Here is a 25,430-nt window from a genome sequence, read left to right as displayed (position 1 = left end):
TAGAAGAGAAAAAATGATGAACTAATTAAGTGATGGTTACAATATAGCACGAGAGGTATGATCAGGAAGCCACTGGAACCAAGAGGTGGCTCATCTAAATCAAATGGTACTTGAGATGAATTTTAAAGAATGAGCAGAAATGTATTGCTAGATGACGATTAGTGGCATGCACAATTCACAGAGAGTAGGTTTTATAAAGTTTATAGGTGCTAAGGCTTAATGGAAGAGGCCACTGCGCCTGGCCTCTTGGAGATTTTTTATATATATATATATATATATATATATATATATATATATATATGGTCTCTAGGCCCTTTCCTCCTTGGAAATATATAATATGTATATATTTTATATATATACAGTAGAGACAGAGGGGTCTCCCTATGTTGCCCGGGCTGGTTTTGAACTCCTGAGTTCAAACAATCCTCCCGCCTTTGCCTCCCAAAGTACTGGAATTACAGGCATGAGCCACCATGCCCAGCCCCATGAAAGTTTTTAAAAATAGTATTCTATTCTTGTTTTGCGGTTGGAATATTTTTCTTGAGTATATTATTAATAGTTTTCTAGAAAATTTCTTCACTGTGTAGTCTCTGAATTCTTTTTCTTTCTTTCTAACCTAGGCTGGAGTACAATGCAATGGCAGCTCAAGTGATCCTCCTATCTCACACTCTTTCATAGATAGGACTACAGACATCCATCACCACACCCAGCTAATTTTTAAATATTCTGTAGAGGTGGGTTCTCACGGTGTTGCCCAAGCTGGTCTTGAACTCCTCGTCTCAAGGGATCCTCCCACCTCAGCCTCCCAGAGTGCTGGGATTACAGGTACAAGCCACTGCGCCTGGCTTCTTTCTTTTGTTTGTTTGGTATTTGTCTTTTATATTAGAGGCGTTCTCAGATATCTGGAAATCCATGGTTGTCTGCTTCTATGTAAGAGTGTGGGATTTAAAAACCTCAGTGGACTCATGAAAGACAAGGAAAGACTGAGGAACTGTCACAAGATTATAGAAGACTAAGAAGACTTTACAACTAATTACATTGTGGAATACTGAATTGGATCCTGGAACACAAAAAGAATTTTAGTGGAGAAATTGGTGAAATTTACCTACATTCTGGAAGACAAATAGGAGGGCAGAAAGGTAATAGCCAGCAGCAGGTGGCGGTGGGGTGAGAGGGGGATGGGGGGTGTCCTAGCATCCAAGTATGCAGTTGTTCACTTAATCTCCCTCATCACTCATCATAGTACCCCACCCTTAACCGGGATACTATGTTGCTAGCCTTCTCCAGTCAGAGACCTCTCTGTTTTATTCTCTCTTAAGAGTGTTTTACTCTCTCCTAAGAATAATTCTGCCAAAATGGTAGAGGGGTAGTCATTACATTTTGTAGAGTATGAGATCGGGAGGTTAGCAGTTCTTCGTTTTAGTTCCACTTCACTCTTGTATCTAGAGATACCTGGTGCCACCAGTTGACTCCTGGGAATTCTTGCCTTTCTCTACCACCTGAACAAGATTATGTTTTCTTGGTTCTGCTGCCATTTACTTCCTATTATCTGCTTTTCAGCTTCTGGTCTTTTTTTGCTTGTTTCCTGTTGTCTCCTCTCCTGTTCTCTAATCTTATAGGGTCATGCCTTAATCTACAAGAGAGGCAGCAAAGGTAGATGTGTATTTGAACTTTGGACTTCTGAAATGAATTTTATTGCATCTTGGCCAGAAATATTGCCCTTATATGTGTCATATTTTGTTTCATTTTACTTCAGTTTTACAATTTCCTTTTTTTTTTTTTTTTTTTTTTGAGACAGAGTCTTACTCTGTCGCCCAGGCTGGAGTGCAGTGGTGCGATCTCAGCTCACTACAACCTCCTCCTCCCAGGTTCAAGCGATTCTCCTGCCTCAGCCTCCTGAGTAGCTGGGATTACAGGTGCCTGCCACCACACTCGGCTAATTTTTGTATTTTTAGTAGAGACGGGGTTTCACCATGTTGGTCAGGCTGGTCTCAAACTCCTGACCTCATGATCTACCTGCCTCAGCCTCCCAAAGTGTTGGGATTACAGGTGTGAGCCACCGCGCCCAGCCCAGTTTTAAAATTTCTTTTGTGGGACTAACCCTTATCTAATTTTCAATCCTTTTCCTTTACCTAGTGACAATTACCCAATTTCTCAAACAGTTCACTGGGTCTTATCACCTCTGATATGATGACAACTTGAAGGGCCTCAAGTTTTTCTGCAAGTCCATTTATTTTTCTCTATTAAATTCTGGGCAAGACAACACTGTTAATCTTTGAAGACTATCCATGAATCACATTTTTCTCCATATTCCTAATTTTTCCTTTAACTTTTTTTTGCCTTAATACTTCATGTCTGGTAATTTTATTAGTCAGAAATCTACCACTTACCACTCATGGGATGAAAAAAGCACAGTCCTTACCCTGAGGGAACTTACAGTTTAATACAGGTGAACGTGAGCCACCTTTATATATATATATATGTATGTATGAAAGGTTTTATATATATACACATATATATACATATATACATATATATACATATATATGTCTGTCTTGTTCCATGAAAGGTTTTATATATGTGTATATATATAAAATATGTGTGTGTGTGTGTGTGTGTGTATATATATATAAAACCTTTCATAGAACAAGACAGACTCTTGGAGATTTAAAATATGGCAACAGAAATGAAAACCTCAATTGAAGGGATAGAGAAGAAACTTGAGGAACTCCTCCAGAAAAGAAAGGAAACAGACCAAGTCCAGAGGGGATCTGGGAATTAAAGAACCACACAAATGAACATGATTTTAAAATGTGATATACGTTACAAAGAAGAAGCATAGACCACAATGACAGAATATATCTGAGGCGCCTCCTTTGGGTAGAGAGGTCAGGAAATCCCTCTCTTAAAGTGACAATGAGATGAAGACCTCAAGAACAAGCAGGAATTAGCCAGATGAAGAGCTGGGGGAAGATGGTTCAAGCATGAGGAATAGCATATGCAAAGATCCCAAGGAGGAAAGGGCCTAGAGAATTACAGCACCTGAGGGGCAGGCCAGTGGACAGGAGTGGAAGGACTGGAGACCAGAGTGAAGGGATGAGGCCAGAGAGACTTGGAGGTCAGGAACTTATAGTGACGAAAATGAGAAGCCAAGAAAAGATTTTAAGGGGGAGTGAAATGATCCAATGTACTTTTAAAATTTATTTTATTTTCATATTTTTCTTTCTCTTTTGTGGGGGTGGGGGCAAGGTCTGGCTGGCTCTATCGCCCAGGCTGCAGTACAGTGGCGCCATCCTGGCTCACTGCAACCTCCACCTCCTCAGCTCAAGCAATCCTCCCACCTCAGCCTCCCAAGTAGCTGGGATTACAGGTGCACACCACCACGCCCAGCTAATTTTTGTATTTTTTTTGTAGAGACAGGGTTTTGCCATGTTGCCCAGGCTGGTCTCAAATTCCTGGGCTAAAGCCATCCACCTGCCTTGGCCTTCCAAAGTGGTGGGATTACAAGCGTGAGTCACCGCGCCTGGACTATTTATATATATATATATATATATTTTTTTTTTTTTTTTTTTTTTTTTTTTGAGACAGGGTCTCACTCTGTCACCCAGGCTGGAGTGCAGTGGCATGATCTCAGCTCACTGCAACCTCCGACTCCTGGGTTCAAGCAATTCTCCTGCCTCAGCCTCTTAAGGAGCTGGGATTACAGGCACATGTGACCACGCCCAGCTAATTTTTTTTTTTCTTTTTTTGTTTTTTTTTTTTGGTAGAGACGGAGTTTCACTATATTAGCCAGGCTGATCTCGAACTCCTGACCTCAAGTGATCTGCCCGCCTCAGCCTCCCAAAGTGTTAAGATTACAGGCATGAGCCACCATGCCCGGCTCTCTATTTTTATAGTTTTAAGACACAGAGTCCCACTCTGTTGCCCAGGCTGGAGTGCAGTGGCACAATCATAGCTCACTGCAGCCTTAAACTCCTGGGCTATAGCAATCCTCTGCCTCAGCCTCCCGAGTAGCTACATGCACATGCCACCATACCCAGCTAATTTTTAAATGTTTTATAAAGATGGGGGTCTCACTATGTTGCCCAGGCTGGTCTTGAACTCCTGGCCTTAAGCGATTCTCCCACCTTGGCTTTCCAAAGTGCTGGGATTACAAGCGTGAGCCACCATGTCTGGCCACAATGTACTTTTTCAAAGGTCAACTGACTGCAGTGTGGAGAATAAACTGGAGGAAGTATAATAGTTTAATAGGCAGTATTTTAATGACCATACAACAGCCCATCTCAACTTATGAATAAACCATAATTTACTGAATCATTTCTCTATTTTATTGGACATTTAGACTATTTCCAGTTCTTTGCTAATATTAATATAAGCAACACTGTAATAAACATTCTTGAACCTAAATCTTTGGCAGCATCTCTAATTATTTTCTTTTTTTTGAGACAGAGTCTCACTGTCGCCCAGGCTGGAGTGCAGTGGTGCGATCCCAGCTCACTGCAACCTCCACCTCCTGGGTTCAAGTGATTCTCCTGCTTCAGCTTCCCAAGTAGCTGGGATTACAGGTGGGTGCCACCATGCCTGGCTAATTTTTGTATTTTTAGCAGAGACGAGGTTTCGCCATTTTTGGCCAGGCTGGTCTCAAATTCCTGACCTCTGGGATTACAGGCGTGAGCCACCGCGCCCGACTTAATTATTTTCTAAATATAGATTTCTAGAACTGGAATTAAGTAAATAAATTAAAGGTATGAAATTTTGTGGCTATTTTATAAAAATTGTTTTTAAAAGATAAAGATTTTGATTATTAAATATAAAAAATCTACTTTGCAAAATGGATATCTTTTCACCTATCCAGTCGAATTATATCAGCAGAAATGTGCTTTAAAAAGATGAAAAACGTCTACGGCCATACCACCCTGAACGCGCCCGATCTCGTCTAAAAAGATGAAAAACTAGGCCGGGCGCGGTGGCTCACGCCTGTAATCCCAGCACTTAGGGAGGCTGAGGTAGGCGGATTACAAAGTCAGGAGTTCGAGACCATCCTGGCTAACATGGTGAAACCCCATCTCCACTAAAACTAAAAAAAAATAGCCGGGCGTGGTGGCGGGCGCCTGTAGTCCCAGCTACTCGGGAGGCTGAGGCAGGAGAATTTCTTGAACCCGGGAGATGGAGGTTGCAGTGAGCCGAAATTGCACCACTGCACTCCAGCCTGGGCAACAGGGCGAGACTCCGTTTCAAAAACAGAAAAAAGATGAAAAACTATTTGGATGCAAAAATTACCACATTTTAAAAAATAAGTGGCAAGATAGTCATCAAAACCAATACTGTCCAACTTCTTGGTCAGAACAGGCCACATTTTAAACAACCAACATGTCAGAAGCAGGCTATGCCTCTGAATCAAATGACTACACCTTTGGGACAACCTAAAATAATCCCAATGTAATGTAATATGCTAAGTATATATCTCTTTGTGTTTTTATAATAATAAATTTCTGGCCAGGCACGGTGGCTCATGCCTGTAATCCCAGAACTTTGGGAGGCTGAAGCGGGCAAATCACCTGAGGTCAGGAGTTCAAGACCAGCCTGGCCAACATAGTGAAACCCTGTCTCTATTAAAAATACAAAAATTAGCCAGGCATGGTGGCAGGTGCCTGTAATCCCAGCTACTTGGGAAGGGTGAGGCAGGAGAATCACTTGAACCCAGGAGGTGGAGGTTGCAGTGATCCGAGATCGTGCCACTGCACTCCAGCCTGGGTGACAGAGTGAGATTCCCTCTCAAAAAAAAAAAGTAGTCCAGGCGCAGTGGCTCACGCCTGTAATCCCAGCACTTTTGGAGGCCGAGGCAGGCAGATCACTTGAGGTCAGGAGTTCGAGACCAGCCTGGCCAATATGGTGAAACTCCAATATGGTGAAACCCCGTCTCTACTAAAAAATACAAAAAATTAGCTGGGCATGGTGGTGCGCACCTGCAGTGCCAGCTACTCGGGAAGCTGAGCCAGGAGAATTGCTTGAACCCAGGAGGCGGAGGTTGCCCTGAGCCGAAATCCCACCACTGCACTCCAGCCTGGGTGACAGAGCAAGACTCTGTCTCAAAAAAAAAAAAAAAAAGAAAAAAAAAGTAATAATAAGTTTCTTTGTTATAAATATATTTACAAATTGGAAAAAATGCTTCATCAGACTGTGTCTCCCAATGCTGTGCATGGTCACGTTCTGCCAGGGAAAGCTGTCATTTTGCTCTCTCTATTCTCTCACATGTGGCCTCTTTCACACGCAAATTTCCCTCTTTTGTTCCTCATTTCAGTGACCAGCATCTGCATACCCAAGCCCCTTTATGTCCTTGCCTACTTCTTCTCCCTGCCATCCTGTCTTTGTATACAGGCCTCATCACCCTCATATTCTGACATATTTATTTTCTCTCCCACGGATGTGATCCCCCTCTCTCCCACACTACTTCGCTCTCACTTTCATCTTCCCTCAGACTCCTGAGACCTGTCACCTTTCCTCTCCCTTCTCTAATAACTCCTGCCCCCAGTCCTAGTTCAGGGAAGAACTGTTAAGTCAAGAAATCTGCCAAGGTGGCTGAGGGGACAACTGGGGCAGATGCGTAGATGCTGGGCATGAGGACACCAGGTGGCCAGGCTGGGTTTCCCAGGCCTCTGAGGCAGGAGGGGGTGGACCTGAACTAAAAGATGGGGCCAACGAAGCCAGGGACAGAGGCCAAGTCCTGCTGCTCGACAGCCGGAGCGCGCATACAAGCCACCCGGAAATGCTCTGTGGCCTGGATGGGCTCTGAGAGTTGCCAGTTGGACATACTGACCTAGACAAGCAATTAGCCGTGTTCAAGGTCTGCTGCACAGATCATATACTCTTGTAAACTAGGCTAAATCCCCTGTTAAGAGTTACTGATTTTTCTTCCCCTAAATTCTCCAGATTTACAGTCACAATAAGAATTGGAAAACAAATCAGACAAGGGTACTGAACATTTGACACATACCGAACGTGAGACTTAATGTTCTTTTATGTACTTTTGGAAACAAACCAGGTATTCAGTGAACACTAGGAGATCTAGTAGGTATGTTTAATGAGAATTTGTACCGGGAAGGAATTTGAGATCAAGGTCACGAATGATTAATATGCATGCAGGAAGTCATCAACATTTAAGCATAAGCAGTATGAATCTCATTAAATCTTCAATAGCTTCCTATTGCCTGAAGGAACTGGTGGTATTCTAATGATTAAAGCAGTAACATTAAGGTAGAAAACAGCATTAGAAAATTAATCTGACCCTCATGAAACAAGCTACCCCAAAATACTAAGCCACTAAAACTGGCTTTGCAAGAGTCTCTTCTGCAGCTGTGATTTTTCTTTAAAGCGCAGCGTCTCCTTCCATTGAGTTAGAAGGCTTTGGTAAAAGTGACCAGTGACAGAGGTGTTCAAGGGCTCTCTTTTTTAAATCTAGGTAATTGATAATCTACCCCATGCTTCACCCCATGGTGAAGCCATCACACCGCTATCTAGCTGTTTGTCCTGTCTCCCACTCACTGGCCCCAGAACAGCCTTCTCCTGCTGTGTCCCTCACTCGCTTTTCTGATTGCAGTGCCCCTGCGCTCAGGCGATGTCCTGAACAGCTGCTATGCACAGAGCATAAAGTAGGGGAGAGAGGACAGAAGACGACAGAGAGGAGTTGTCCTTTGAAATATCAATTCTTAAAGAGGTTGGTATTCAGGAGCATCAGCTAGTTTGAGGAGAATAAGGCCAGGGAGCTCTTTTCTCTCCTGACCTATTTCTATTTGATCTTAATCATAATCTTACTGATGACAGAGACAGGGTGTGTGGGGCCCCATGTCCAGAATGATCACAATGCTGACTCAAAGGAAAAACAAGGTTGTGATATATAGACTCCAAATGTGAAAGATAAAAGGGATGACAAAAGTTAACTTTCATAAAGGAATATTTCAGTACTTAATAAACGTTGTCTTGTGGATATGGTAATTTTACCACATCCTTACCAGTTTCTTTGCTTCCCTCTGCATCTAAACATAGCCTATTTCAAAACCAAAACAAAATATATGTCCGCACAAAAACACATACACAAGTATTCATAGTAGCATTATTCATAAGAACTAAAAAGTAGAAATGACCCAAATGTCCACAAACTGGTGAATGGATAAACAAAATGTGATATATCCGTACAGTGGCATATTATACAGCAATAAACTGACACATGCCACAATAGGGATGAACCATGAAAACATCATGCTAAATGAAAGAAGCCAGTCACAAAAGACTGCATGTTGTATGATTCCATTATATGAAATGTCCAGGAGAGGCAAATCTATGGAAACAGAAAGATTAGGCCGGGCGCAGTGGCTCACGCTTGTAATCCCAGCACTTTGGGTGGCCGAGGCAGGAGGATCATGAGGTCAGGAGATCGAGACCATCCTGACTAACACAGTGAAAGCCCGTCTCTACTTAAAATACAAAAAATTAGCTGGGCGTGGTGGCGGGCGCCTGTAGTCCCAGCTACTCTGGAGGCTGAAGCAGGAGAATGGCGTGAACCTGGGAGGCGGAGCTTGCAGTGAGCCGAGATCGTGCCACTGCACTCCAGCCTGGGCAACAAGAGCGAGATCCATCTCAAAAAAAAAAAAAAAAAAGAAACAGAAAGATTAGTGGTTGCTTAAGGATGAGGGGATGGGCAGATTGGGGAGTGACTGCTAATGGGTAAGAGGTTTCTCTTTGGGGTGATAAAAATGTAAAACTGATTGTGGTGATGCTTGCACAACTCTGAATATACTAAAAAATCACTGAATTATACACCTTAAATAGGTGAACTGTATGGACTGTGAATTATATCTCAAAAAAGCTGTTAAGATTGAACAGGCAGGCTGAGCGCGGTGGCTCACGCCTGTAATCCCAGCACTATGGGAGACTGAGGCAGGCAGATCACTTGAGGTCAGGAGTTCGAGACCAGCCTGGCCAACATGGTGAAACCCCACCTCTACTAAAAATACAAGTTAGCCAGGTGTGGTGGCATGTACCTGTAATCCCAGCCACTCGTGAGGCCGAGGCAAGACAATCGCTTGAACCTGGGAGGCGGAGGTTGCGGTGAGCGGAGATCGAGATCATGCCACTGCATTCCAGCCTGGGTGAAAGATCAGAGACTTCATCTCAAAAAAAAAAAAAACAAACATTGGGCAGGTGAATCACTTGAAGCCAGGAGTTCAAGACCAGCCTGGCCAACATGGCGAAACCCTGTCTCTCACTAAAAATACAAAAACTAGCCAGGCAAGGTGGCACACGCCTACAATCTCAGCTACTCGGGGGCCTGAGGCAGGAGAATCACTTGAACCCGGAGGCACAGGTTGCAGTGAGCTGAGATTGCACCACTGTCCTCTAGCATGGGCGACAGAGCGAGACTCTGTTAAAAAAAAAAAAAAAAGAGGAAGGAAGGAAAGAAGGACAAAAGTTGTTTAAAAAAAAAAAAAAAAGGGCTGGGTGCAGTGGCTCACACCTATAATCCTAGTACTCTGGGAGGCCAAGGCGGGCTGATCAATCACTTGAGCTCAGGAGTTCAAAGCCAGCCTGGGCAACATGGTGAAACCCCATCTCTACAAAAAATGCAAAAAATTAGCCGGGTGTGGTGGTGTGCGCCTGTAGTCCCAACTACTTGGGGGGCTGAGGTGGGAGGATCACTTGGGCCTGGGAGGTCGAGGCTGCAGTGAGTTGAGATTGCGCCACTGCACTCCAGCCTGGGTGACAAAGTGAGACCCTGTCTCAAAAAAAAAAAAAAAAAAAGAAGGGACCAAAAACCCCTCCACAATTCTCTACAACCACCACCAACTGTCACTTTTCACAAGCTCCTTCTACTGCTAAATTTTGCTCCAAGCCGCCATCATCCCTAGTGGCCAAATTCACTGATACTTAGTCATCCTGCAATTTCATCTTAGAGACTCTTTTCCCTACTAAGTTCTCTGTTTCTGCCAACTCCTCCTTTTCTGCTTTGATGGCCCCTTCCCTTCCTCGGGTCTCCTTTCCAGCAAACCACCAGGTCATGATGGTTTCTCCTCTGTACCATTTCCTTGGCATCCATCTCTCCCTTTCCATCCTGCAGTCATTACCCTAGTTCAGGTCCTTCTGTTTCTGCACTGTCTTCTAACTGACTGCAATGGCTTTCCCTCTCCAATACATTCAGAACGCACCAGCAGCAGATTAAAATGGAGACACCATCTCACTTTTTTGTTAATCCTCTCTTACCCTACAGTCTTCCACTCTAACATTAAGGTATGCTAAGAATTTCTTAAATTCCACATATTAGAAATGCTACTTCTGTCAATAGCTCTTCTATCTTGAATCTTGCAATCCTGCCTCACAATTTCAACGCTCCATGACTTTTCATATACTTTCAGAAAATTAAAGTAGATACACAATTAAAAATAAACCCATATAAAAAAAATTAACCCATATAATGACCCAAAACAAAAATTTATTAGTCACTTTTGGAGGATAAACCTGTTATGGTAGTCTCCTCTTAGATAAGAGTTTCAGTTATCCAAGGTCAATCAAGGTCTAAAAATATTAAATAGAAAATTCCAGGCCGGGCGCGGTGGCTCACGCCTGTAATCCCAGCACTTTGGGAGGCCGAGGTGGGCAGATCACGAGGTCAGGAGATCGAGACCATCCTGGCTAACATGGTGAAACCCCGTCGCTACTAAAAAATGCAAAAAAAATTAGCCTGGCGCGGCGGCGGGCGCCTGTGGTCCCAGCTACTCGGGAGGCTGAGGCAGGAGAATGGCGGGAACCCGGGAGGCGGAGTTTGCAGTGAGCAGAGATGGCGCCACTGCACTCCAGCCTAAGAGATACAGCGAGACTCTGTCTCAAAAAAAAAAAAAAGAAAGAAAATTCCAGAAATAAACAATTCACAAACACACTGTTCTGCACAGCGTGATGAAATCTCACACTGGCCCACTCCCTTCTGCTCAGGACATGAATCCTCCCTTTTGTCAGCAGGTCCACACCCTGCACGCTAGCAACCCATTAGTCATCCACATCCTCTGCTTCTGACATCATGTCATGGCTTAGTGATCCAGGATCACCTGAAGCAGATAATTCTCCTTCAGACATGTAGTCTAAAACTACATCACAATGCCTTCTCATTCACCTCACTTCATCACGTAAGCATTTTATCATCTCACATCATCATTAAAAAAAAGGGGTGAGCACAGTGCAAAAAGATATTTTGAGAGAAAGGCCACATTCACCTAACTTTTATTACAGTATATTGTTAAAATTGTTCTATTTTAAGTGATTGTTGTTAATTTCATACTCTGCCTAATTTATAAATTAAACCTTACCACAGAAATGTGTGTATAGGAAAAAGCATAGTACAGCACCATGCAGGGTTCAGTACCATCTGTGGCTTCAGACATCCACTGGGGGTCTGGGAACATACTCCCATTGGATAAGCGGGGGACGATGGTATTTCAAAAACTGATAAATAAAGAGAACAAACCATTTAACCTTCCTTGCTGGGACAGGGCCTGTCAGGGTGATGAAATACTTGATGAGAAAGTTTCTCTTTGTAGATGTTTTCTAGCTGATAAATAAAGGAGTAATTAAAATATTGTCATTTGTAAACTCCTAATGAGCCAGGTCATGATTGCCAATGGCCACTAATGTCTCCAATGTCTCCAGGCCACAATGTCTCCAGCAACACCACTATGAAGTACTTGTACCAAAAAATGTCTAACTTAAGTCAGGCCTTGGATCTGATTACCATTTTATAGAGGAACATCTTCAACAAGCCCTGTGGAATATAATACAATCAGCAAAATCCACAAAATGCAAAGCTCCACAGAACCAATAGGCTAACCAGTTGCTTCAACAAATAATTTTCAAAAAAAAAAAGGGAAAGTAAACTTATAGATTAAAAAAAATAATAATATCCGGCTAGGCGCGGTGGCTCATGCCTGTAATCCCAGCACTTCGGGAGGCCGAGGTGGATCACTTGAGATCAGGAGTTGGAGACCAGCCTGGCCAACATGGTGAAACCCCGTCTCTACTAAAAATACAAAAATCAGCCGGGTGTCGTGGCACGCGCCTGTAATCTCAGCTACACAGGAGGCTGAAGCAGGAGAACTGCTTGAACCCAGGAGAAGAAGGTTGCAGTGAGCTGAGAATGCGCCACTGCACTCCAGCCTGGGCAACAGAGACTCTGTCTCAAAAAAAGCAAAATTAATATCCTTTTCCATCCATTCCAGCATAACTGGTACTAGAATTCCCACCTGTCTTAACCAATTAGACAAAATATGTGAAGCAACTATATCTTGGCACTGGATATTAGGCAATGCAGGACCATGAACCTTAAAAGAAAACAATACAACACATGAGCCCACACTGGCGTCAGCCACCCCCTAGAACAAACAGCAAAACACAAATAGATCCATCCTAACAGAGAATAAAAACCAAGCCTGAAAGAATCAAACAGATTTAACAAATTGCCTGGCAGTTCTTTGAAACATATGTTAAAGAAAAACAACATAATCTCCACCAAGATATTATCTGTCATGCCACTTATAAAATTACGTATTACATGATTAGCCAGACATGGTGGTGTGCGCCTATAGTCCCAGCTACTTGGAAGGCTGAGGCAGGAGGATTGCTTGAGCCCAGGAGTTTGAGGTTGCAGTGAGCTATGACTGCGCCACTGCACTCCAGCCTGGGTGACAGAACAAGGCCCTTCTCTAAAAAAAAAAAAATTACATGACATGGGAAGCAGCAGGAAAATGTAATGTACAGTAAAAAAAAAAAAAAGCAGTCAACAAAACAGAAACAGACTCTGAGGGGACCCAATAACAGAATTAACAGACTTTTAAAAAGCTGTTATAAATATGTATGTTCAAGTACTTAAAGGAAAAGATGAACATAATGAGTGAACAGGTGGGAAATCTCAACAGAGAAATGGAAATTATAATGCAAATTCTAGAACTGATATGTACAACATAAGAAGAAAAAAAATGGCTCCCTATCTTTTAGAGATACATGGTAAAAAATCTACAGACGAAAGAATATATCTGGAATGTGCTTCAAAATAATCCACCTGTGGGGAGGCAAAGTAACTGGGAGTATAGATGTAACAATAGTGGCCATAGGTTGATGACTATTGTAACTAGATGATGGCTACGTGGGAGTTCATTGTACTATTCTCTCTACTTTTGCATTATGTTTAACTGTCTCCATGTTCAAAAGCTAAAAAAGAAAATTCAGTCTCCACAAGAACAAGCTGTTTCAGCTATAAAACAAGATGTTGTTCAAATGAAGCTCTGCATACACATTATACTTCTCCCATCTTTGCCAAGTTCCCTAAGATATGTAGCATCCACACTGATTTTTATGGATTTCTAATGCTTGAGGAAAGTGGGTATTTCATAGAAACTATAAATATTGGCCAGGCGCAGTGGCTCACACCTGTAATCCCAGCACTTTGGGAGGCCAAGGCAGGCGGATCACGAGGTCAGGAGATGGAGACCAGCCTGGCTAACACGGCGAAACCCCATCTCTACTAAAAATACAAAAAATTAGCTGGGCGTGGTGGCAGGTGCCTGTAGTCCCAGCTACTCAGGAGGCTGAGGCAGGAGAATGGCACGAACCTGGGAGGCGGAGCCTGCAGTGAGCCGAGATCGCGCCATTGCACTCCAGCCGGGGTGACAGAGCGAGACTTCGTCTCAAAAAAAAAAAACAAAAAGAAACTATAAATATCTAGTTGTATGTCATACTCTCTCTGTGTGTATACATGTTATATACACTTAGACACATGTATACACATATACAGAAATATTAATACTTTATTTACAAAATGTGAGTAGCTTATATTGTTTTATAACTTGCTTTTCCATAATAATGTATTTTGTGGACATCATTCCATACCAACAAATGCAGGTCAATTTTTTTTTTTTTAATGACTGCAAAGCATTCATCACTGAGGGTCTATATGTCCTGTAGTATACATTGAAATTTCATAATTTCAATGGGTGACAGGAACTATTTGTAGTACAGAAAGCTGTTTCACATCAACCAATGAGTAGATAAATAAAATGTGGTATACATGGTAGCTTATGCCTGTAATCCCAGCACTTTGGGAGGCTGAGGTGGGTGGATCATTTGAGGTCAGGAGTTTGAGATCAGCCTGGCCAACATGGTGAAATCCCGCCTCTACAAAAAAATACAAAAATTAGCTGGGCATGGTGGCGGGTGCCTGTAGTCCCAGCTATTCAGGAGGCTAAGGCAGGAGAATTGCTTGAACCCGGGAGGCGGAGGTTGCAGTGAGCCGAGACTGCACCACTGCACTCCAGCCTGGGTGACAGAGAGACTCTGACTCAAAAAAAAAAAAAAAAAGATATATATATATATATATATATATAAAATAAAAGATATATATATATAAATAAATAAAATACAGACACCATGGAATACTACTCAGAATAAAAAGGAACAAAATAATGTCTTTTATAGCAACTTGGATGGAACTGGAGGCCATTATTCTAAGTGAAGTAACTCAGGAAAAGAAAACCAAATACTGTATATTCTCACTTATAAGTGGGAGCTAAGCTATGAGGATGCAAAAACATACAGAGCCATATAATGAACTCTAGGGATGCGGGGGTGAAGGATAAAAGAAAACATATTGGGTACAATGTACACTGCTTGGGTGATAGGTGCACTAAAATCTCAGAATTCACCTCTAAAGTATTCATCCATGTAACGAAAAACTACCTGTACCCCAAAAGCTATTGAAATAAAACATAAAATAAATAAATAAGAAAGAAAGAAAACTGTTTCACAGCCTGGGCAGCATGATGATAACCTGTCTTTATGAAAAAAACAAAAAATTAGCTGGGTGTGGTGATGTGTGCCTAGCCACTCAGGAGGTTGAGGTGGGAGGACTGGTCGAGCCCAGGAAGTTGAGGCTGCAGTGAGCTGTGATTGTGCCACTGCACTCCAGCCTGCGTGACAGAGTGAAACCCTGAAAAAAAAAAAAAAAAAAAAAGGAAGGAACGAAGGCAAGCTAGCTGTTTCAAATAGAGGAAAACACATACAAGTATGTATGGATTTAGGAGCACTTAGGACTTTACAGCCATGGTTTCATTGTAAGTATTTCTTAATCTGTGTAGTAACATGCCATATTATAATAGAATTGGAATGTATTTGTTAAAAGATGTCATACGGCAAAACTCCATTTCCATTCTCTGGTTGTTAACAGGAATGTAGTCTAAGTAATAGGAAGCTAAACTTAGGAATGTTAGCATTTTCCAAATCACCCATGAATTGCATCCAAAAAGTTTAATTATAAGTTGGTTTGGCAGCTGGGCACAGTGGCTGATGCTTGTAATCCCAGCACTTTGGGAGGCCGAGGCAGGTGCATCACCAGAGGTCAGGAGTTCGAGACCAGCTGGCCAACATGGCGAAACCCCCGTCTCTACTAAAAATACAAAAATTAGCCGGGCATGGCGGCAGATGCCTGTAATTCCCTCTACTCAAGAGGCTGAGGCAGAAGAATCACTTGAATTTGGGTGGCAGAAGTTGCAGTGGGCCAAGATCACACCACTGCATTCCAGCCCGGGCAACAGAGCAAGACTCCATCTCAATTAAAAAAAAAAAAAAAAAAAGTTGGTTTGGCAAAACTGAGCAGACATTTTCCTGCAGAAGCTATACAAGATAGCAAGGATCTCAGGGCAGTTGGCAAAGTTTAAAGTACTTAACTCATGATGTATAAGAGCCCCTCCCCTGTCTGGATATTACATTTTTGAAAAACCACTAAGGTAACGCAATTCTCAGTGGAGGAGTCTAGGGCCTTACAGTCACAAGTGAACAAAAGTACTTGTAAATTTTTTTATATTTGTTAAAAATAAGTAAATGGCCAGGTGCAGTGGTTCACGCCTGTAATCCCAGCACTGTGGGAGGCTGAGGCAGGTGGATCACTTGAAGTCAGAAGTTCAAGAGAGACCAGCCTGGCCAACATGGCAAAACCCCGTGTCTACTTAAAAATACAAAAATTAGCCAGGCGTGGTGGTGGGTACCTGTTGTCCCAGCTACTCGGGAGGCTGAGGCAGGAGAATCACTTGAACCTGGGAGGCAGAGGTTGCAGTGAGCCAAGATCGCACCACTGCACTTCACCCTGTGCTACAGGGCGAGACTCTGTCTCAAAAAAAAAGAAAGAAAATATGCCCTCTTACTTGCTGTATTAGTCTGTTCTCACACTGCTATGAAGAAATTCCTGAGACTGGGTAACTTATAAAGAAAAGGGGTTTAATTGACTCACAGTTCCGCATGGCTCGGGAGGCCTCAGGAAAGGTATAATCATGGCAGAAGGCACCTCTTCACAGGGTGGCAGGAGAGAGAATGAGTGCAAGCAGGAGAAAATGCCAGACGCTTATAACACTGTCAGATCTCCTCAGACTCACTCATTATCACAAGAACAGAATGGGGGAAACTATCCCCATGATCCAATTACCTCTACCTGGTCATGCCCTTGACACATGGGGATTATTACAATTCAAGCTGAGATTTCCTTGTTCCTTTTCATATTCACTGGGATCTTGCTTAGTGGCCCGAGCTAGACCTGGGATTCCAGTGAAGCGAGGGCTGGGAGTGAGACTGAGATAGGAGAGAGTTCCTGGGGCCCCAGGATAGGGATTCTGTACTCTGAGGAAGGGATTTCCTGCCAGCACTAATACTTGGGAGTATTTTAGTCCCTTAAAGGCCCTTGTTACCTTCTCTGTTGGTTCCAAGAGGCTGATCTGTCTTTTCCTCTTTCCAATGTCACTACTCATAGTTTCTACCCATCCCTCCTTAGACCATGATGGAAGAGAACAAATCTTAACAGCCTCTCAATTCAGTATACTTTTAATGAGCTTAACTTTGAGCCAGGTACTATGCTTATAAAGACAGAAAGATACATAAGACAAAGCTTCTGTTCAACAAGAATTAATAATCTAGTAAGGAGCAGAAATGGTGAGAGGAGCTAGGTAACTACTGTATACAGGGTATACTGTGACCAAAGCCACAGTGAGTTGAGGCATCACAAGAGAAACCTCATGCCCTTTTTAAAAGGTTAAAAAAAAGTCTTCCTATATTTCAAGAAGAAGTGATGCTCATAGATGCTGATGATAAATCCTGGTACATGAAGACTTGTAATGGATTGCTTTACATAAATCTAGATGGGTGAAAGGGAGGAAGAGAGTGGAGAGGAGTCTTCGTGAATTTACCCTTCATTTTCAATTCTTGGGGGTGGGGAGCAGGAAAACCTCTCTGCAATTTAAAACTAGCTATGGATAGTCCAAAAAGGGGCCCTTTCTCCATCATTAAAATAGCTTCCTGATGACACATTTTTCTTCTCTCCTCTAATCAGAGGATCCACTTCTTGGTTGTTGCAACACTTTGGGATACAGTGGGATGGATTATAGGAACCAATAACTTGGCCTGACTTCCATATATTTTCTCAAGACTGTCTAAACCACCATTTGTCAAAATAATAAGTGATCAAAAAGAAAGAAAAGATTAATGCTATTTCTGCAATCTGCAAAGAGATGTTATATATACAGTTGGTGCAAAGTAATCGCAGTTTTTGTCATTGATTCTAAAACTGCAATTACTTTTGTACCAACCTAATACATATATACACACATATAAAAATACGTTTATACATGCATAGGTGTATATATATATACACCTATGTATGTTTTCAGGTTGGTTTTTTTTGGCTCCTCCTCTACATTGACTGTCTCCTCAGATCCTTCTCACCATTACCTGAAGCACACAAAAATGAAGTCTAAAAGCCATGATTTCTTGTGAAAAGAGGAAACAGAAAAGTAATTAGTAAAGAAAGTTTGGACTGGAACCCAGATTTTTTTTTTTTTTTTTTTTTTTTTGCAGCTCACTACAACCTCCGTCTCCTGAGTTCAAGCGATCCTCCCACCTCCACCTCCCAAGTAGCTGGGATTACCAGCATGTGCCACCACGCCTGGCTAATTTTTGTATTTTTAGTAGAGACAGGTTTCACCATGTTGGCCAGGCTGGTCTTGAACTCTTGGCCTCAAGTGATCTGCCCGCCTTGGCCTCCCAAAGTGCTGGGTAATATTACAGGCATTAGCCACCTTGCAGCCTGGCACACACATCTTGAGAGATGTAAATTGGCTGTCTTTTCACAAGGCTACACTCGCATGCTGATCTCCATTCCTTCATGCAACCAGTCCAAAATGCTCGCTACATCACCTTCCCCATACACATCTCTCCCCTCAAATCTTCCTGTGGCTCCTTTCTCATCTCCACTAACACTGAAATACTGAAGTCTATTCGATTACCAACCTTCTTCCTCTCTAAAAATATCTTCCTCTTCACTTCTTATTTTTTATTATTTTTATCTATTTATTTTTTTTCTGAGACGGAGTCTCGCTCTGTCGCCCAGGCTACAGTGTAGTGGTACGATCTCAGCTCACTGCAACCTCCACCTCCCGGGTTAAAGCGATTCTCCTACCTCAGTCTCCCGAGTAGCTGGCATTACAGGCATGCGCCACCACGCCCAGCTAATTGTATATATTAGTAGAGACGGGGTTTCACCATGTTGGCCAGGCTGGTCCTGACCTCAAGTGATCCACCTGCCTCGGCCTCCCAAAGTGCTGGGTTTACAGGTGTGAGCCACCGTGCCCGGGCTCTCTTCACTTTTTGCACACACTCATCCTGCACTGTCTCTGCTGAACTTTACACACTGACTTCTATGGAGTGACCATGTTATGCAGTACAGAGAAATGAGTCTTAAAAAAAAAAAAAATTAGAGTCATGTTCCAATGAGTATTCTGCCTCTTACCATTTATGCGACCTTAGTCATGTTACTTAACCTCTCTAGCCTTACTTTTCCCTTCTGCAAAGAGAAAATAATTCCTAACTCACTGGGTTTTTGTTCTTGTTTTTGAGACAGGGTCTGACTCTATTGCCAAGTCTGGAATGCAGTGGTACGATCACGGCTCACTGCAGCCTCTCGACCTCCCAGGCTCAAGCGATCCTACCACCTCAACCGCCAGAATAGCTGAGACTACACGCATGTGCCACCACGCCCGACTAATTTTTAAAATTTTTTGTAGAGAGGGGGTCTCATTCATTGAGTTTTAAAAGGAAGCCAGCATATGTAAGGCGCTTAACACAGTATTGTGTACTTAAAAGGCACTTAATAAACAGTAGTTGTTACTATAAAAATAATATTTGCCTCACAAAACTGTTCCTACATGCCTTACACTTAAGTAGCTCCTCAAAATATGATAGTTTTCCTCTTCCCTCATCCTTGGAAAAACTTTCTAGTTCTTTCCAACAAAGATTCAGAACCTAGTTCAAATCCAACAAAGATTTCCCCAATTCTGCTGCAAAGGCATTTGTATATTTACTAAAATCTCAACACTCACGCAGGATAAAACCTACTTAGAACTACCCAGACATCCTTTCTTATCTTCTTAAGTCACTGGAAGAAAACCATCACATTCTGCAAGTCCCCAAAAGACATGCCTGCATAAAAGCTCTAGGGAAGGGAACCGGGTGTCCAGATGCATTTCAGAATTACCATAGGTTTCCTCGCTCGGCATACAGAATAAATGTTGGTTACACTAACGATACAACCGAAGTTGGGGAAAAAAACTTCAGACAATGGCCCGCAAATCTCAAGGAGTAATTGCGAAAAGATGCCACGTGGTGACGTGGTCTAGGCGGGTGATCAGTGAACAAATTTGTGCGTGTGTTCCTGTGGTGTGTGAATGTGTCATCGTGTGTGCCTGCGTGTGTTCGTAAAGACTGAAAGTACAGTCGTGTGCGCCGAGAAGTCTGAGCGCGGGTGCGCATCCCTTTGGATCCGGGTGCGTACCTAGTGAGCAACCGTGCGAACCCTCACCGGGCTGTCCTCCACGCGCTTACCTCTGCGGACGAGCAGGTGGACGCCGCTGGGCGCCGCCATGTTGGCGTCGGTCACGTGGCCGCGAGCACTCGCTCGCCGCCCCGCCCGCTGGAGCCGGCCAGTCGCAGCCCTGCCGAAGCCCTGAGGCACCGAGGCCGCCCGAGGGGAGCGCGCGTGCGCGCGCGGGGCTGACTGCGGGAGCACTGGCTGGGAAGCGGCTAGGGCACCCGGGCAAGCAGCAGAACCCGCGGCCGGCTGAGTCCTCTCCAGCCGCGAGAGGCGGGCTCCAGCCGCGGCTCGCGCGCTCGCTCTGAGCCCCCGCGCCCAGGTGGGATGGAAGAAGCCTGTCAGGTAAGCGTGGCATCCAATATTTATAGCATCAACATTTTGGTGCATGGAAACGTGAAGTTGGGCGGAAAAAATAAAGCACAATCTAGTGTTCAACATAGCACTTTGTATCGTCTGCCACTCTGTTGCAAATTATTCCCCTGGATTCAGTTGAAAGGTAAAATTTGGTTCAAAGTCACCAGCTTCCCTTTTGCTGTCCCAGAATCTACATTACTCAGCAGAGACTCCAGACAACACAGGATCTGTGTGTCGCTGCAAAATCTATTCTAGGTACCCCAGGGGGTATGTTCAGGAGACTTCTCTTTCTCCAAGGACGCCTTCTGCTTGGCAGTATTAACTGGAGTCTTAATCCTAAATTTGGAGTTTAAGTATAAAAGGATGACGCCTGCCAATTGCATTGCCAAGAGATGAAGCCTACAGAAGGCCAATTGTGAATCAGATGAGGGAGCTGATGTATGCCTACTGATGACGGTGCCCATTTTTACCAAATTCACTGTCTCTCTTACCTGTGTTCTGGGGTAGATGCCATCCTGTTATGGATCAGGTGTTATTCATCTTAATAGCCTCCGTGCCCGGCACAGAACCCGATACCCGAGGAATGTCAGGTGAAGCAACTGAACACTGCATGAAACCAGTCAAACTGAGAATGTAACCATTTCCAGACTTTAAATGCAGTGAAGATTGATTAGGATTCTCGGTGAATGTGTGTGATGTCTTCTAATTAATTTTTAAGCACTACACACTCAGTGAATAATCTAGACAATTCAGAACAATTCAGAAATAAGGAACAAGTGCAAGCCCCTTCCTCGCCCTCTGTACACACCACAGTCCCACTCCCCAGTTAACCACCATGTGCTCAATCGAGATCTTTGCCTTTTACACACAGGCAAATGTAAGTATTTTAAATAGAATCATATGACTTCTTTTTCCATTCCACTCATCATAGACATCAAATCTTAGAACATTTAGTTCAAACTTATTCTTTTTAATGACTATATAATCTTGATATTTTTACTTTTAAAGAGAGTGAATGTTGGCATTTCATTAGAGAACACATGCTATAATTCTTGGAAACCTGGTTTTGGATGCTTTTGGGTCACCTTGAAAGATAAAGAGAAGTAATGCTTTCCATCAGGGTAAATAAGATGCGCAAGAGTGAGAATAAAATGTACTCCTATGGGTTACTTCAAGCCCTACCTTTTGCAAACTCATTTCAATTCCAGGGAGAGCATTTTTGAATGTGGCAAATCTGTCCTCTGTATAGCTGAAGCCAGCAATCTGAGTGCAGCAAAGGAGCCTGAGAGTTAGCTGGCCACAGAGTCTTAAGAAGTGTGCAGAAAAAAGAAATCTAGACGTCCCTATTCCTTAAGGCATCAAGCCCAGTTTCAAACACATCTGAAATAGAACACATGTTCATGTGACTTAACTCAGCCAACCCTTGGAAAATAAATGAATGCTTTATTCCCCTACAACTAGAAGGAAAAGGAAACACTATGAGGACCCAGGTGGCACCAGCAGTAGTGGAATCCAGTGAGGAAATCCTCAATAAATTCGGCATGGAAGGTAGATATCTGGGATGAGCTAGAAATGAAGCAAATATGAACTTGCACAGGTGATAGCTCATCCACTGACCCTGGATCTGGCTTCTCTCATACACATCCTTCTCACAGCAGAAGGGTTAAAAGCTGCCAGCACATGTCCGCCAAAACCATCAATTTATGGGATATAGGCCGGGTGTGGTGGCTCATGCCTGTAATCCCAGCACTTTGGGAGGCGAACGCAGGCAGATCACTTGAGGCCAGGAATTCGAGACCAGCTTGGGCAACATGGTGAAACCTGTCTCTACTAAAAATACAAAAATTAGCCAGGCGTGGTGGCGCACGCCTGCAATCCCAGCTACTCAGAGGCTAAGGCAGGAGAATCACTTGAACCTGGGAGGCAGAGTTTACAGTGAGACGAGATCCTGCCACTGCACTCCAGCCTGTGCCACAGAGGAAGATTCTCTAAAAAAAAAAAAAAGGGATATATACATAGTGACCAACAAGATAAAGGGCTAGATCACTGATATCTAGGATCCCTTGCAATTTTAACATTCTGTGATCTTGAGCATTAGAGTGCTTTTATTTAGATGAGTAACCGCTACTGAGTCACTTCTCTACTCCATTTCTGTCCGTGCTCCTATCTGTGAAATGAAGGTTAATTATATTATGGCACTTCACTGATTTGAATTCTCACCATTAGTCAGATTTTGTACTGAGGATTCTTGAATAAAAAATTGAATAATTCGGCCGGGTGCAGTGGCTCACACCTGTAATTCCAACACTTTGGGAAGCCAAGGCAGGAGGATTGCTTGAGCCCAGGAGTTGGAGACCCGGCTGGGCAACGTAGTGAGACCCCATGTCTACAAAAAATTTACAAACTAGCTAGATGTGGTGGCACATGCATATAGTCCCAGCTACTTGGGAGGCTGAGGCAGGAGGAGCGCTTGAGCCCAGGAGTTTGAGGCTGCAGTGAGCTGTGATTGTGCCACTGCACTGTAGCCTGGGCAACAGAGCAAGACTCTGTCTCAAAAAAAAAAAGTTGAATAACTTTTCAAAACCAGGGTTCAAGAAATAAAGGATAACTTAATATCTTCAGTTTATGTCCAAAAATTCATTCTTGAATGTTAAAATATTTTTATTGTGATTATTATTTTATAGGTCTTTACCTTGATTTTCAAAAGATCATGTCTTATTCACATCTTTTAAAATCTTTTTATTTATAAAAGATATATATCAAATAAATTCCGATATGCATATTTTTGAAAAACCCATTTTTCCTTCCTCCTTCTTGAACTTAATATTATAGACTTATACCATGAGTTTGTCTAAATTTGTATATAGTTTGTAATAAAATTTAAATTATGCAGGTTCTGTAATGTATGTATTGAATTTTTAATTGAATATTTGCATTTTTAAATGCTCTAAGGGATTATGTGACATGAAGTAAACAATTTTTTTTAAATGTTTGTCTTATAGTAAATAACATCATCTTGTAATTTGTCTCACAAGTTTAGATTTTTATATATATATATATTAGGATTACTATAAGATATTTGAAAACACAGGCCGAGTGTGGTGGCTCACACCTGTAATCCCAGCATTTTGAGAGGCCGAGGCGGGCAGATCACCTGAGGTCAGGAGTTCAAGGTCAGTCTGGCCAACATGGCGAAACCCCATCTCTACTAAAAGATGCAAAAATTAGCCGGGTATGGGGAGGGCACTTGTAATCCCGGCTATTCGGGAGACTGAGGCAGGGAGAATAGCTTAAACCCTGGAGGCGGAGGTTGCAGTGGGCCGGGATGGCGTCACTGCAGTCCATCCAGCCTGGGCAACAGAGTGAGACTCTGTCAAAAGAAAGAAAGAGAGAGAGAGGGAGGGAGGGAGGAAGGAAGGAAGGAAGGAAAGAAGCAAGGAAAGAAAGAAGGAAAGAAGGAAAGAAGGAAGGAAGGAAAGAAAGAAAGAGCACAAACCATGAAATAGGGGCCAAGGTGCTTACATATCTCTAATAAAAAGCTGTTTTATATGAATATGTTGTAAGATTAACTGATATAATGTGGCTGCTGGGGGAAACTGGTACCCTGGGACCACACAGCTTCAGCGCAGTCGTCATCTACACCCAGGGGCCTCATTCTCGCTTCCCAGCCCTGCCTCTGTTTTGCCATCTGAATCCGTAAAGTTAGCCTTTTGATTTGATTTCACGATCATTTCTTAGCAACTCTGTGGTTGGAGAAGAATCTCCAATCTTGTCCTCTAGTTTCTCTAATTTTAATATGTTGGTATGCTACTTGTTTACATATTTTAAGTCAAATGAACATTCTTTTCAGGAACTAGGAGTCCTGCATAAACATAAGCTGCATGTACAACAAAGATCTGTCTTAGTAGCTGATTGGGCCCCTCTAAAGTTAGGGTCTATGTTTGAATGATTATAGGTTCAGGCAGACAGTTTCTAGGGCACTCTCAACTAACTTGCTGGCAGAATGTCATGTTTCCTATACCAATCATTTAAGACAATCATGAATATGTTACTGAGTAATCTAAGAGTACTATTAGAGAAAATGTGTAAATATTCCATGTTTTGCAAGGAAAAGTAATGCCATATGTGAGACAGTTGTGGAAAATCAAGTGGATTTCTCTTTGCTGTTTGCGCCCTGTTCCTTGATCTTTAGCAGTGCCAAGAGGGAGCCAGGACAAGAGGAGGAGGATGTTAGTTGCATGTGATCCTCCTGCCACTCTCATTTTTTATTTGTCTAATGACATTTTCCCAGTCATATAATTCCTATGCAAATGATACTTTAAGCCCCACCCCTTCCTAATGGGATTGCCCTACCTGAGCCTCTCCCATACTGAAATTCTGAGGATTTCAGGGATCTAGAGCCATTTATAGGCATAATCCAAATGGGCTCAGCAAATAGCATGCTGCAACCTCCTGAGCAGTCTGTCAAGGGAAGGAGAGTAGAATGGGACCAGACAGGGCTAACCTAACTGTAGGGTAAGACCAAAACATTGCCCCAAGGGAGTTTTTGATATCAGGCCCAGTCTGGCTAGCATTCGTTTCAAGTTCGTCCAATGCTTTGGCTTAAAAGATGTTATAGGAGATGTAAAAACAGCAGTAACACTCCAACATAATAACATATCCATTGTTGGAGCAGTAGCCCATCTAGAATCGTGGCAGGAGCTGAGGGAGGGAGGGAAGGGAAGGGACGGCTACAGGGAAGAGCATGGAGATGGTCCCAGACCCTTCTCACTGGTGCATTAAAGCTTTCTGATAATACTGCCTGCTTCGGTCAGAGTTGGCTTGGGAACTGTGCAGGCTTGAGGGACAAGGCTTCCCTGACCTGATGTCTTGGGACTGGCTCTGAGTGTTGGGTTAAATCAGAAGTGTGCAATTGCCCCATGGAATCTAAATGAAAGTGTGAACCATTAGAGGCTGCCATCCATTCCCAAACTGTCAATCCCTGGAAAGGTAGTTCCTGCCTATACACTTCCAGAGAATGAAGATTCCATTCAGAATAGGGGGAAAAGGCAACAAATTCCCAAGCGAATCTAGCAATCAACCAATCAATAAATATGTAAGTGCTACTCTAAGCTCCAAGGAGATATGATACTGTCTT

At 43.0% G+C, this 25,430-nt stretch overlaps 2 protein-coding genes across 3 annotated transcripts in view; one reads left to right on the top strand and one right to left on the bottom strand.

Moving 5' to 3' along the window:
• METAP1D (methionyl aminopeptidase type 1D, mitochondrial) overlaps positions 1-20,377 on the bottom strand; it is an 82,852-nt gene extending 62,475 nt beyond the window's left edge. Inside the window, exon 1 of one of the 2 annotated variants that reach the window (XM_054477031.2) lies at positions 19,951-20,377. In XM_054477031.2, the coding sequence (XP_054333006.1) occupies positions 19,951-20,377 (427 nt within the window). The remainder of the gene's footprint in view (positions 1-19,950) is intronic. The other variant, XM_063648312.1, reaches the window with a different exon arrangement.
• The window catches only part of SLC25A12 (solute carrier family 25 member 12), a 225,185-nt gene continuing 219,880 nt past the window's right edge, over positions 20,126-25,430 (top strand). Inside the window, exon 1 of the mRNA XM_054477026.2 lies at positions 20,126-20,281. Within this exon, the coding sequence (XP_054333001.1) occupies positions 20,264-20,281 (18 nt within the window). The 5' untranslated portion in view covers positions 20,126-20,263. The remainder of the gene's footprint in view (positions 20,282-25,430) is intronic.

The sequence above is a fragment of the Pongo pygmaeus genome, chromosome 11 (assembly GCF_028885625.2).
Source record: "Pongo pygmaeus isolate AG05252 chromosome 11, NHGRI_mPonPyg2-v2.0_pri, whole genome shotgun sequence".
Classification (NCBI taxonomy): Eukaryota; Metazoa; Chordata; class Mammalia; order Primates; family Hominidae; genus Pongo; species Pongo pygmaeus.
The sequence above is the reverse complement of the archived record's forward strand: the minus strand, read 5'-3'. Positions and strand labels throughout refer to the sequence as shown.